Below are 14718 nucleotides of genomic sequence, written 5' to 3'. Positions count from 1 at the left end.
AATAATCGATATTGAAGATTCAAAAGAAAGTAGGAAGGGATGATTCCAAAGAACTATAGTCTCAACTTGGAAGAGAGGCACTTCCACCTTCTTAGCAAAAGGGAAGGTTATGCAGGTAGGTAGCAGTGTTTGGTAGCACACAGGTGAAGCTTTCCATCTTCTAGTAAGAAGCTGAGGCTGTCTATTGGCAGAGCTTCAAAGATCTGGAGAGAGCAGGGTGGGTTTGCCTAAAGCTTATACAATTGTAATTTAAGAAAAAAGTACAAAATTACAAAATACAAAAGAATATAAAAGCAGGTACAGGGCTTTCAAAGGAGCTCATCTAAATGAGGGACCCTGAAGCTTAAGTGACCCTAGCTTTATAATGAATCTGACTTTGAGAGGAGCAAAATAAGGAGTAAGAAAGACCAGAGAGCTTAAGGAAGTATCACAAATTTGGGATGGAGCAAAAGGCAAGTAGAGGACTCATGCCCTGGGAGACAGGAGGCGTAGCATGGGTGTGGAGAGAAGATGGGCATGCAGTACAGGAAAAACAGTGAGCCTTGTGCCTAAGACTTCTATGACTGAGCAAAGTTAGAAGGTGGCAGGTGAAAGGTGGAGAGTGATAGTTTAGCCAAATGCACAGAAGTTCTGCAGCAGCCAAGGGCATTGTGTTTTCATTTTTTTGTAAGCAGTGGAGTGACAGCAAGGACACCAAAACCCACCTCCTGACCCAGCTATTTAAGGAATGAGAAATGAACTACTACCAGCCCGAGAAGGCCTGGGTGGCTCAGTCCATTAAGTGTCTGACTCTTGATTTTGGCTCAGGTCATAATCTCAAGTTTCATAAGGTCAAGCCCTGCTTCAGGTCAGCATGAAGCATGGAGCCTGCTTGGGATTCTCTCTAACTCTCCCTCACTCTCTGCTCTTCTCCCACTCATGCTCTCTCACTCTCTCAAAATAAATAAATAAACTTAAAAAAAAACCAAAAACCTACTTAAGGGACATCTAGGTTTGCAGTTAAAGAGTTTTCATAAATTTTACTTCAATGCTGTAAAGTTGCTTTATTTCACAATAAACTATATCCCAATTTGCTAAAATAACTTGCTAGCCATGCTTTTCTTATAATTTAAGGAAATAGAAAATAAAAATCTTACTGTACTTAAAAACAATCAAGATAGCTGTGACTGGTTTAAAAACATTCCCAACACACATGGATATAAATTATAAAAATATGAAAATACCTAGGAGTGCCTGGGTGGCTCAGTCGGTTGAGCCTCCGACTTCGGCTCAGGTCATGATCTCACAGTCTGTGGGTTTGAAGCCCGCGTTGGGCTCTGTGCTGACAGCTCAGAGCCTGGAGCCTGCTTCAGATTCTGTGTGTCTCTCTCTCTCTAACCCTCCCCCGTTCATGCCCTGTCTGTCTCAAAAATAAATAAACATTAAAAAAAAATTTAAAAATATATATATATGAAAATACCTGAACATTGAAGTTGAGACAAAATCTGGGCACCTTCAAAGTGGTGGCTTGTCATCTTTAAGTTAGGTTTGATACAACGAATAAAGCTTGCACCCTAGGAGAATAAAGATACTTTTTAAGACAATACAATAAGCATTCTTATTTTTCTATTTCTATGAAAATCAGTAACTATCAAGCATGTTAACATTAATATCTGAACCTCTTTTAAAATAATCACTAAAGAATCTAAAACTTAATTAGCATACTTTCAAAATTTCAAGCTTGGAATGAATTTCTGCATTATATACTAATGTTAGAAACACAGTACATTTTAGATTTGAGTACCAAAAATTGTGTTATTGTAAAAAGAAAAGTCTTTCATTGAAAAATATTTTAACATATTTACATATAATACATTTTTCAGACTGATACATATATGATTTTATTCTACATTTAAGTATATTTATATGCTATATTTCTGTGGTAAGAAAATTTTCCTATAACAAGACAAAGTAATAAAATTATGCCTCTCAAAATTTAGACCAAAGTGGGGAAAAATAAGTCAACCTTTTTCATCATTCTGTAAGTCCCTAAGCTGCACCACTTCACATTTTAAAGTTCTGTTTGTTAAACAGCATTTTTTTACAGCTTTTAAAGGCATTCATTTAGAATCAGTTATCGGATTACATTGAATGAGGCACAAAGAATATGGATATGTGCACAATGAACCTGTTGAGTATGAAAGTGAATATACCAAACATCCAAATAACTGTTCCTTTTCAGAGCAGTCCCCTTAAAAAACTGAATAGTTATTTCAACAAGGATGCTCACTGCAAACACTTTCAGAACACTTTTTGGAAGTATCTTCTTATAAATCACAAAAGTACTCTCATTATTTGCCCTGTATTTGGTGTAATCTATATTTGGGCCATAAAGATAAAGGTAAAATACCCTCCTCATCAGACTTGGTTTTTAAAGATGTTTAGTTCCTAAGAGATAAATATTTGCAAACAATGAGAATATCTGCTAATGCTTCCAAAAGCAAGTCTAACAATAAATTAAGCAATAACAGCATCAAAAGAATAAATATTTGGCTTTTCAAAATGACTACGTGAAAAGGAAGAATAACTGGTTAAGTTCTGTAGATCTGTTTAAAAAATAAGCCTCGCCTTGAATCATGCCCACATAACCCACATATCATACTTCTTTCTCTGGTAAATTTTCCATTAAAAACCAGGGTGAACTACTAAAATGTCTAGTTAATTAAAAAAGGGGGGAGGGAATCCTAGGAAATATTGCCTCTATAACAGGGCATAAAAATGTTATGTCCATTTTTTCTATGACAACACTGTCAGGCTGGAGAATGTTACTACTAGAATGATAAAATGAAAATGAATTACATGCATTATCTTTAATCCTAAAAAATATATTTTCTTTCTCCACATAAATAACTAATTATTTTCACTTTTCTGAAACTACAGGATAATCTGAATTGAGTAACATTTGAGAGAATTCTGTATATTTATAAAATAATGTGACTTCCCATATATATTTGACTTTCTTCAGAACAAGCCTAACCAAAATGACAATCATTTAAAAAACTAATTTTTTTAACAAGGGAATTCAGTTTTAAATTAATTTCTAATTATTCTAGGTTTACTCTGTTTATTTGAGTAATTACTAACAGTAATTTCAGAGGACTATTTAAAAACTCTGAATTTTTAAAAATTTTACTCACAGTACTTCGAAGTTTATCCAGAAGCAGATTTAACTGTGTCTGCAGAAGAAAGCAAATCACTTTACGATTTCAAAAAGCAAAAGTACACAATGTCATAAGTTACCATTAGCTCTCCAACATTAGCATAAAATAACATGCAATAACATCAACATACAACACAGTGCAACTTAACAACTGATAAATTCTTTTACAGTAACATGCAAAATATATGGCTAATATGATGACAAGGACAGTAACTTATACTAGTCATACAGAACTTGTATAATTAAAAGACTGAAAATTAGCAATGCTATAAAATATACACACATACTTGCAGGCGGGATGAATGAGGGAAAAGTGTACAGGCAACAAAGGAAGTACATGAAAATGCAGGGGATGCATTCCATAATAGATCAACAGAGCTGTACTTGAATATGTAGCAAGCTGGGTGCAGTTTCTGTCACACTCCATTGAAGAATGAAGACATACTTAAAATACACACTAATGGTATTAGAAATGTTTTATATAACACTTATCATAAATGAAATTGTCCTGCCTAGCTGTCAAAACCCTCTTGGCTATTTTAAAATATTTTACATTCCAATTATTTTTAAAAGCTTGGACAATTTTCTCAAAAACAACTTGACAATGTATACTACAAGTTACTATATTTTCCTGTTTCTAATAATATTAAGTGACAGTAATTTACTCTGGTTTAATAATACATTAAAATCATGTTTTGCTTTACTTCTCTGCAAAGTCAATTATATAAAATTCTCATATCAATTTTATACTAAGATGCTTATTATACTACTTACAGAAGATAAATCCAGATGTTAATTCCTAAATTAATATATTGGATCAATCCAATATGTTAATAATAATTATTATTTTTAATAATAGTAATTATTTAATATTTAATAATAGTAATTATTATTATTATTATTATTATTAGGTAGACTGTACTGAATACTTTCTATGAGTCAGGCACTGCTCAAAGATTTTCACAGGAATGATCAGGTTCAAACCACAAACAATTCAAATTAAGTATGTATTATCAGCCTCATTTTTCAGGTAAAAGCATTATGGCCCAGAGGGATAAATTACTTGCCTATGATCATGGAACGAGTAACGGTAAAGCCAAGATTCCAACAGTTCATTCTCTTACACATGAAACTACAGTATACTTCAGACATCATAGGCTTAAGTTATAAAAATGGAGTAAATTTCTGACTGGATTAAAAAAAACACAGTCACACCCCACTTATCTGGTTGACTGAGTTCTGACAACTTTGATCAATCTGGACCACAAACAACTGAAAAGCAAGTACAAGAGGCACTAATTTGAAAAGAAAACAAATGTCACGAAGTCCATGCCTCTTAATCCATAGACTAAGCATGGTATTCTCCAAAAAAATGGAGATAAACTAATTCAGAAGAGAAGCAGCAAAAATAAACTTGAGAGAAGAGGGAAGACTGTCAATTATCAAGGAAGCAGTCAAGGACCATAAGGCATAAGGATAAACAGTTTTATGAAACTCATGCTCTATTTGTATTTTATTTTTAAGCATACAAATATTCATGTACGTAACAATAGAGTAAGACTTCCATCAAAGACGATTGTTTTCTAAATCACTAACAGTAAAAGAGTTATGTTTCAAATAACCTGAAAATGTTACTTTTCGGCAGAGAACCTGTGGTTCTCAGAAATGATGGGTAACTGAAGTCTTACTGTAAATGCTAGCTTGTTTTCTTTTATTGCCTTACGTAACTTGAATTTAACAAGCTATTCTACTATATTTTAAATTAAGAATTACTATTAATACATCATTTCAAAGTATCTCAACACATTTTTGAAATTTATTAGTAATATCACTCAGTTATAGTTTTTAGCAGTTTAATGTGCAAAATACATCCTATTGAATGTAAGTAATATTTAGGCATTTCATATCTCAACATAAAAGAATACTTTAATTCAAAGAATTTTAAGAATGTTTTGTTTTTATTTATACTGTCTAAAATTTCAAGTATGTTCTTTCAAGCAATACTACTATAATATTACATTATGCAAATAATATCCACTTCATATAGGCTAACATACTATTTTATACTAATCTGCTATCATGTGTCTATTCAGGAATTTCAAAATATACAAATAAGAGAAAAAGTATTGCTCAAGAGAATCAGGAACTCATAATGAATATAACATAACAAAGTTAAAGAATTTTTATTCAATTACTTGTAAAGTATTATCAACTTTCTCCTATATTTATATATACTTTAAAAAAATCTAGGTTTATAAACATGATTTCATCGAGATAGTTAATTAGAGCCCATTTCTATCCACAAGGGATTTCAGGAGGCTTACATTGTTGCTATTATTATAGTATTCTGATGCTTAAAGAGTTTCTAATTACATCATTTTTAATATTTAAAGTACACATAATAGAAGGCATATGCAGAGGTTTTTTGTATATACAACAATACTTTGTAAAGATGTATACAAGAGAAATTAATCCTATGTCTTTGTTCTATTTATAATTTTTTATTCATTAAACTTGTGATAGAAAAGTTTTTAAATTACCTTTTTCTATGCTAAATACTCAACAATTAAAACCAATTCGTGTTCCATTTCTAAGACACATCATGTGTCAATTCCCTGTCAGACCTCAAAGAATAAATTTTTGATCTAAAATTAATAAAACAAATGAGATGTTCTTCAATGTTAAATAAGCAGTTTGAAGGGTTTGTCACACAGAGCATTTATCTTTTACAAAGTTATCAAAAGCTTTAATCAAATTTTAGTGTAAAACACAGTGAGAGAAAACACATTGAAAATAAATTAAAAACTAAATTAATAACTTGAGACGGGCTCTTTTTAACATGGCAGCCATTCTATAAATGAGAGTCCAGGAAGGTGATCATTTACCTGAAGCCCCTGGCTGTGCCTGCTTTTCCTCTCTCAACTCAACTAGTCCTCTCTAGCCATCCCGAGCTGGACTACTCCAGCTAAAACAAAACTGCTGAATGAGGAAGGAAACAGAAAACACATGGGAAAGAGAAGGTTTGAAGGTCAACCAAACAGTAAGCAGAAGCAAGAACATTAGGAGAAGCAGGTATGAATCAGATATGTTAAGCAACAAGAAAGAACAGACTCATAAGATTTTAAGAATTTCTGTATGTTCAATTACTACACCTATTTTATGTTATTTTGTATACAAATATCAACAATGCAGGGTCTGCTCTTGCACTTCACTCATGGGATTTCTGACAGTGATCTGCATTATCCTCTGTAAAGTATAAAACAATATATTTTATTTGAAATGCACTAAAAACAAATTTTCAAATAATAAATTTAACACAAATACCTTAAACTTGTTTCCCACACTGATGAAGCTAAGTTTTCCTGCTTTTTGTTTAGTATCTTTGTTGTTGTTTGTAGATGATTCAAATAATTCTCGTATAAATTTATCCCTGGATTCACATATTAAGGATTCAAGAGACATATGTAAAGCATCATTATTTTTTTCCACAAATTGGGTCTGAAAAATAAAGCAAACAGGAATGATTCAGTCCATCCCTTGGTAATATCCCTTGATACAGCTCTGCTCAACAGAATTTGAGATGACAAAACTGTTCCGCATCTGCACTGTCCAACACAGTCCCCACACATGAAGTGTGCCCAGTGTACTGAGGAACTGAATTTTAAATTTTATTAAATTTAAACTGAAATAACCAGATGTGGCTGGAGGTTAACATTATGTGCGGCGCAACTTCAACTTCAAATGGTTTTCTCTTAGTAAAAGTCACACTCACTGTTTCATAGCACACTGCCCCTGCAAAATGCCTGATAATGAAGCCTTCATCATCTCTGATGTTCCTATGGACTGCCAGCTTAGATTTTCTGGGTATCTGAAAAGAGTACATGCATTAGTTATTAAATTATCAAAAAAATATTACATAATCTCCTTAGAAAACATCTGGGATGTGAAACACTTAAAATTACATGGGAATTTTTCACACTTCACACAATTATACTGCCTTTGAAACACCTAGTAAGCTTTAGACTACCAATGAAATGTAGCAAGTATTTGGTTATAATCTCTCAAAAAAGAAAAAATGAGTCAGACAAAAATAAACACTGTAAATATGCAAAACAATGGGCACTTTATAAAGTTAACTGCCTATGTCTAAAGTAGTGGTTCTTGACTTAACTGGTGAATTAACTGGAAAACTTTTAAACCCCCTAAAGCCCGTATCATTTACGTCAGGTGATTTGAAGGTACAACCAAGGTTGAGAAGCACTGTTCTAAAAAACATCTGAAATCAGTACTTCTCCCACTTTCAAAACTATACATCCTAACATGTTTATACAATGAGCCTGAATCTATCTGAAGGACACTGAATCATTTTAGGGCTATACTATCAATGACAATATCTCATATTTAAAAGTTTCCAAAATGCCTTCACATAAAAGAATATATCTGACCCTCAAAATAACCTAAGGATAAGAAAGACAACCTCATTTAAAAATGAAAAAAACTAATAAGACTTTGAGAACATTACCAGGCTTTTTCTAGGTGAGAGGGCTAGCAGAGCACAGAGCCTCTTCTTTGTGAGGTGATACACCAGTATAAGCCAGAACAAGGGCCCTGGAGTCAAAATGCCCAGCCTGATTCCCAAATCCACCACTTCCTTACTATGCTACACATGACTGGTCACTTAACCTCTCTGTGTGCATCTCCCCATCTCTAGCATGGGCATACAAACAGGATCTACCCCAGAGATCATGAGTATTAAATAAAATAACTTAAGTAAAACCTTCAGATGACTGGCACATACGAAGTGCTCAATAAATGGTTATTATTACTTTTATTTCCAAAGAATTACAACAAAAGTAATGGCTTATAAAAATTAGAATTTACTGTCTTGCTCTTGTTCTCTTTGAAGACAAGCAGCCAAAGTCCATTCTTGATGTTTTAGCTTGTTGTCCTTGTAGTTATATGTACTATATAACTCAGGGTTCTCTGAGGCCCTGGTCACAATTTTGTTCACTAGCAATCTGTACTTTTGGTAAAGCAAGCTGGTCACAACAAAGACTAGTGAACAGTGAATATACAGGACTGGATATACATCTTCAATCTTAGCAAAAGTTTTGGTGAGGATTCGTATCACTTGATTTCTATCTCCACTGAAGAGACAGGCTCTGCATTATAAGAAATATTTAAGGACATAGAAGAACTCCAAGTCAGTGGGGCACGTGGTTGCTAGATTCAGTCCCTAGAGAAGGTTATCACAACTACATCAACTTTTCAAGTAAATGCATCCAACCTGTTTACCTAACACATTCTTAACTTAGTTAATGATGTAAGGAAACAAGAATACTAGTCTTCATTCAGTTCAGCTCCTGGATCCATCAAAGCAATGACTGATATACTATGGTACAATTTCAAAATAATAAACAGTATGGGAGCCATCTGCAAGTCTAAGCAGCTTTACTTTTCTTCTTTCCTCCCTTTCTTTCTTTGTTATTCTCTGTAAGATAAGGCAGCACCTATCTTCCTGGATGAAATTAACATCCGTATTTTTCTGTGCTAATTGGGCACAAGGATGGAGCTGTCTTTGTATTACCTCAAGGGATGATGGTTGAGTGTAAAGATAAATACAGAATTAGGTGAACCCAGGAAACACTTCAATAGCCTCAGGGTCCAGCCTCATGAAGAAAACCCTACTGTTCACTGGTATAAGGATTCAAACACAGCTCTATGACCCAACAGCAGTTCAGGGAACCAGGTCCTCTAACCCCTTCGGAAGTGTACTTCTCATTTATTTCCACTGATCTCTGTGTTTTTCCCTGTAGTTAATTTTTCTACTGCTTCAGTTCTGTGTCTCTGAGTATATTTCCCATTCAAAAGTCCCTAGGAAAGAGCATCAAAATAAATTGGCTACCCATTATCTAATATGGATTGCTTGCACAAGTCAGACTCTAAGCCATAAACTTTATTACTGGTCTTACAAATGTGCAGACTGGTGGCTGCTTGTGATTCTAGATGCTAACCCCTGGAACATGATCCAGGTCACATGACAGAAGCAAAGCAAATGGTGTCCATTTTGCTAGAAGGAAGAACATAAAAATAGCAAGTAAACCTGTTTATCCATTTTAGATAGATGAAATGTACTTTCCATCCAGCTAAAAGGGCCTTCATTAGAGAGATCATCATCATCCAAGATACACATATATAAACTAAGGGCCTATCTATAGAGGATGCTGTGCTGGATAAATTATAGTTTTTCTAAGCCCCATATAATTTATTATTCTAATTACTTAATATGCAACATCTTTCTAAAGGTTTCTCTTCCCACCACAGGGTCTCAATTTTGGAATGGCAAACTCACAGTGAGTCGGAAATGTTCTTTGTGTTTCTGGTGAACTGCAGATGTAAAGTGTTGATCACTTGGCTGGGGAAGGCGATTTTCTTCATCTAAAATATCCAGTATCCCCACTAATTTTGATTCAATTAAATCTATTCCAAAAAAAGTCAAAATATGACAGGGTAAAAACATTTTAAGGATATGTGAACAACTTACTGATTATAAATTTAAAGGACTGGTCAGAAGTAATGTAACAGATGATTGTATTGTAAGTATCTTCACAGGCTATAGAAAGCAGATAGATTTTATTTCAGATTTAGCAATCTATCAGAAAGTAACATCATAAACAGGTTTCTCCCACTATGGAAAAGTTTGCTTTATGCCACTTCACTTTTACAAAAGGCCTATATTAGTACCTGCTTTCATAGAAAGAAACCCAAAAAGAATTTTCGCATTTGCAAAATGGTAACTGCTTCTCTGATTTACACTATTTTGGTTTATGAAAAGTTTCATAAAAATGTTGATAGCGGGGGAAACTAATATAGGTTCTAGAAAAACAAGTTCATAAACATATGATTAATGTAAAACCATTCCAATTTGTAAGCTTAGATGAGAAGCTAAGGAACCAAAAATTCCTCCTCTTCCATAGGATATCTACATTCAAAATGAAGTAAAAGTACAGAAGCTTTTTCATGCTTAGCTTTTAAAATCTACTTTTCAATAGTAATTCAAATGCCTTCCAACAAAACTTCAGTAACAGGACATTTTTATGCTCCCTTCATGTTGTTTGAATTTCTTACTTGTACAAAATAACTATAAAGTGCTCAAATACAGCATATAAAAACTACTAAATGGAACACACTTCAAAAGCCATAGGATGTAAGAAGAGAAATCAAAATTCGAACTGCATTGCTCAAAGAATGATGCTTTTTAGGCAACTGGTGATGGTGAAGGGGGGGGCATGCAGAACTAAACCATAAATGAGTATTTTGATAGGTGTAGAAGGATATGAAAGTGCGCTGAAAGATAAATGGCAGGGGAGGAATTCCAGCCAAGATATCAAATCACAAAATCAAAGGCACAGAGATCTGAGAAAGGCTGTGATATGTAAAGGCAATGCTCAGTGAGCCAACTAGCATGTAAGTGCTTTGAAAAGTTGTGCCAATGTGAAGTATTATTATTATTATTATTATTATATTACACTATCTTGTCCAAATGTAGCATGAGTTACTGACTCCATTGTGAAACTGAGTTTGCAAAAAACAAAGTTTGACCAACAGTTGATTTTAGAGATGAGGTGGGAAAGAAAAGGAAGATTAAGCACTAGCTCAGAGGTGAGAGAAAAAGGTTCCTTTACTGATAAAAACAGACACAAAGACCCTATTCTCCTACTGCACAGCATTATCTGGATATGACTCACGAAACTTGTGAGACCAACTTGCAATTGGCCAGAGGGTGCTGCCAATGCAGGGAACAGAAATAAGGGAACTGCAGAACCACAGAGCCAAACACTGAAAAACCTCACTTGGAGCCTGGCTAACATGGGTTTCCTTAGGTGAGTAATTCATCCCTTTACTACTTACGCAGTTTAGTTTCCTTCTTTTTTATTTTTTTAATTTTTTTTAAATGTTTATTTTTGAGAGACAGAGACAGAGACCAAGCGTGAGCGGGGGAGGGGCAGAGAGAAAGGGAGACACAAAATCTGAAGCACGTTCCAGGCTCTGAGCTGTCAGCACAGAACCCGATGCGGGGCTCAAACCCATGAACTGTGAGATCAAGACCTGAGCTGAAGCCCAATGCCTAACCAGCTGAGCCACCCAGGCATCCCTGTTTCCTTCTTAAGTTACTCACATGTTAGGTTTAAGAACGAAAATATTGATCACAGCAAACAGAAAAAATTTTAGGAAAATTTTCAACATACTGAATTTGATTCCTTGGTAGGAAAAATAAACTCCCAGTAGTACCAGAGAAGTAAAACCTCTCCAATACCACAGCTTCAAGTCCTATAACTAGTAATATCAATCACAGAACACAGAAAAATTACTAGTAAAAGCATTCACTATATCTTCCCATAGTTCCCAAAAGTGGAATAAAAAAAACATACCTATACAGTCCTGATTATCCACATAATGCACTTCATTAACACCTAAACCTTCTTTTTGATAGAGTTCTTGTTCCTAAAATGAAATAATCATAATCATAGATATGGAAATACTGTAAAAGAAATGGCTTGTTTTGTGCCACTTCTGATCATAACATTTACTGATTAGTCCAGAGTACAAAGGTTCATACCAATAAGTTCAGGAGCTAAAGAGACTTACAAAACATTAGGGAAGATAAATCCTTGTTCCTCAAGCAATATGAAGTCAGAAATTAAATGGCCAACATATGATTTACATATGTGGAAATTTTCCCTCCGGCAGATAAGCATATTTTTCTTGAAATATGCAGAGATCTGTTTGTAACCATTCAAAAGCAAGGAAAGACCAAGGCTTTGAAATATCTTTAGCAATTTTAAATTCATTTTTTAAATTTAATTTTACTTTATTTTAGAGAGGGAGAGAGCACGAGCAGGGGAAAAGGGCAGAGGGAGAGAGAGAACCCCAAGGAGGTCTCATGCTCAGCATGGAGCCCGACATGAGATCATGACCTGAGTCAAAATCAGGAGTCAGACACTCAACCAACTGAGCCACCCAGGCACCTCGTTAGCAATTTTAAAGTCAAACTTCTCAGTAAAATAGACCAAGAGTTAACGAACTTTTTCTGTAAAGGGCCAGACAGTAAATATTTTCAGCTGTGGGCCATAGTGTCTTTTTTTTTTCTTAAATATGAAATTTATTGTCAAATTGGTTTCCATACAACACCCAGTGCTCATCCCAAAAGGTGCTCTCCTCAATACCCATCACCCACCCTCCCCTCCCTCCCACCCCCAATCACAGAAGTCCATGAGGGAGGGGAAGAAAAAAAAAGAGGTTAGAGAGGGAGGGATACAAAGCATAGTGTCTTTGTCAAAACTACTTAATTATGCCACTGCAGCACAAAAGCAGCCACAGATAACAGTAAATGAAAAAGCATGGCTGTGTTCCAATAAAACTTCATTTGCAAAAATAGGCAGCATGTTGGATTTCCCCCAAAGGCCGGAGTCTACCAACCCCTGAAATGTACAGAAGAATGTAAAAACCGGCTGTGATAATTTTTAAAAGTTTAAAGAAGAGCTAAACAAACTAAACTGTTTTAGTCCTAAACTGTTGTCCAAAGACAGGAGAAATTTCTTAACATATACAGACAAGCACTAAAATCAAGGAAACAGCAATTAATTGCAAATGGGTTCTAGTATCTACACAGTGATATATATAAGGAATATATTACTGGGAAAAATAAGTGTAATTTGGAAAAATAATTTACAAATTAAAGTTGAGTTCCTAGATTAAGTCTGGTATCTTCTTAAAATTAAAAAAAAAAAAAAGGATTTTACTACAGATGGGTGAGCAACGAAATGAGTGTAGGTTGACATGTATTTTAATCTTTTTTTCCCAAATGTTTAAATATTTCCTCCCACAAGATATACTAGAAAAGGTTTCTATCATTTTAGAAGTCCCGTCCATTTGAGACACAATCTGAATTTGGAATTTGAAATCCAAACATTTATCTTATTTTATTTTATTTTAAATGTATTTATTTATTTTGAGAGAAAGAATCCCAAGCAGGCTCCACGCTGTTAGCACAGCGCCTGACTTGGGGCTCAATCCTATGAACCATGAGGTCATGACCTGAGCCAAAATCAAGAGTCAGGACACACTTAACCAACTCAGCCACCCAGGTACCCCCAAACATTTATTTTAAGGAACTGTTAAAGAAATAAACATATATCAAGATATTGTTTCCTCGTTATGTTTCTAGATAAAGCTTGCTGGGCTGGCATGGAAGGGAAGAATTAGGGGAGGTTAAGTGAGAAGTACACATGTACAACTTCAAATAGTAATGGAAGAACTAACATGGCTGCATAAAACATTTTCAGAGTAATTATCTTAACTGCTAAGTATTTGGTTTACCTGTTTATTTATGCCAGAACTGGCTTTAACTATAGTATACAAGTAAAAAGTATAAAAATGAATGTGCTGCGAAACCCACAAAGACAAAAACATAACAAACATGTGGGAAAAGATTAATGGAATGGGAACAGGAAAGAATACTTCACATTTCAGATCCAGATACAGTTAAGAACAGAACTGGAAAACAGCAATGCTAGGATGAGAAGAAAACAGTATTGTCAGTCAGGCAGCTGGAAGGTAGGTTCAGACCTGCAGCAGTCATTAAACTGCTCTGGAAATTCACTTTCTTCGTCTGTAAAATAAAAGGCTGAACTAGATCATTTCTAAGTTCCCTCTAACTCTACCATCCACATTCAGTAGAACATATCTCAAAAAGCACAAAGGAAGGAAAGTCAAGGGTACTGGTAGATAAATACCGGAGAATTCAAACATAAGGTAAAAATAGGGAGCCTAATCACAAATCAACTGATCCAAACCTATCTTTACTTATTCTGTACTCTAAAGAATTATAACTTTCCTAGACTCAGGACTGTGAGTATTGGCCATGCCCACTTACTCACTAGGAGCAGTGGCAGCAACCCCCTTCCTGGACCAGAGACTGGAGGCCAGCCGTAGGCACACCACTGACAGGTGCCTGGGCAGTGCACACAGTAGTGTGGCAGAGAATACACTGCCCAGAGGCACTCCAAGCAAATGGCCCCACTGCATCCCTCGATTTGGTGGCTTTCCTGTCACACACAGAGAGAGGGTGAGCACATAGCAGAGTGGGCAGAAGCAGAGAGACATAGAAGAAGGGTGGGAGATGCCAACGTCAGGGATAGAGTAGAAAGTTGTTTGGCAGTGGCAGATGTAGGGGCAACAGACTCAGAAAAAGAAACAAATGAAACACCAAGTCTGGCAAAAGTCACTAGGAAGCAACAGATGTTCACTTCTGAGATGCCTATTAGGGTTTTTATTGGGTCCCTAAGCTTCCACTGTATCAACAAACACTTCAGTTGTGCCTGAGCAACAGCTAGCCCGTGGGGCCTTTTCTGGGCATCTCTGATCCTCTGGGCCACCTTACATATTATACCCCATTAAATGGGGCAGCATGCCTCTGTTCCTTGAAATTAAAATAGCTTAATGCAGTTCTTAAATTT

The 14718-nt window shown here is 35.1% G+C and overlaps 1 protein-coding gene across 5 annotated transcripts in view; it reads right to left on the bottom strand.

The window, feature by feature from the left end:
• MYO6 (myosin VI) overlaps positions 1–14718 on the bottom strand; it is a 145924-nt gene that overhangs the window by 35648 nt on the left and 95558 nt on the right. For all 5 annotated transcript variants that reach the window (XM_060615993.3, XM_060615988.3, XM_060615989.3 and 2 more), the window contains exons 15-20: positions 11632–11704; positions 9552–9679; positions 6972–7067; positions 6524–6697; positions 3177–3215; positions 1460–1553 (exon numbers count right to left, since the gene is read on the bottom strand). In XM_060615993.3, coding sequence (XP_060471976.2) covers positions 1460–1553; positions 3177–3215; positions 6524–6697; positions 6972–7067; positions 9552–9679; positions 11632–11704 — 604 coding nt within the window. The remainder of the gene's footprint in view (positions 1–1459; positions 1554–3176; positions 3216–6523; positions 6698–6971; positions 7068–9551; positions 9680–11631; positions 11705–14718) is intronic.

The sequence above is a fragment of the Panthera onca genome, chromosome B2 (genome assembly GCF_046562875.1).
Source record: "Panthera onca isolate mPanOnc1 chromosome B2, mPanOnc1 haplotype 2, whole genome shotgun sequence".
In the NCBI taxonomy this organism is placed as follows: domain Eukaryota; kingdom Metazoa; phylum Chordata; class Mammalia; order Carnivora; family Felidae; genus Panthera; species Panthera onca.
The sequence above is the reverse complement of the archived record's forward strand: the minus strand, read 5'-3'. Positions and strand labels throughout refer to the sequence as shown.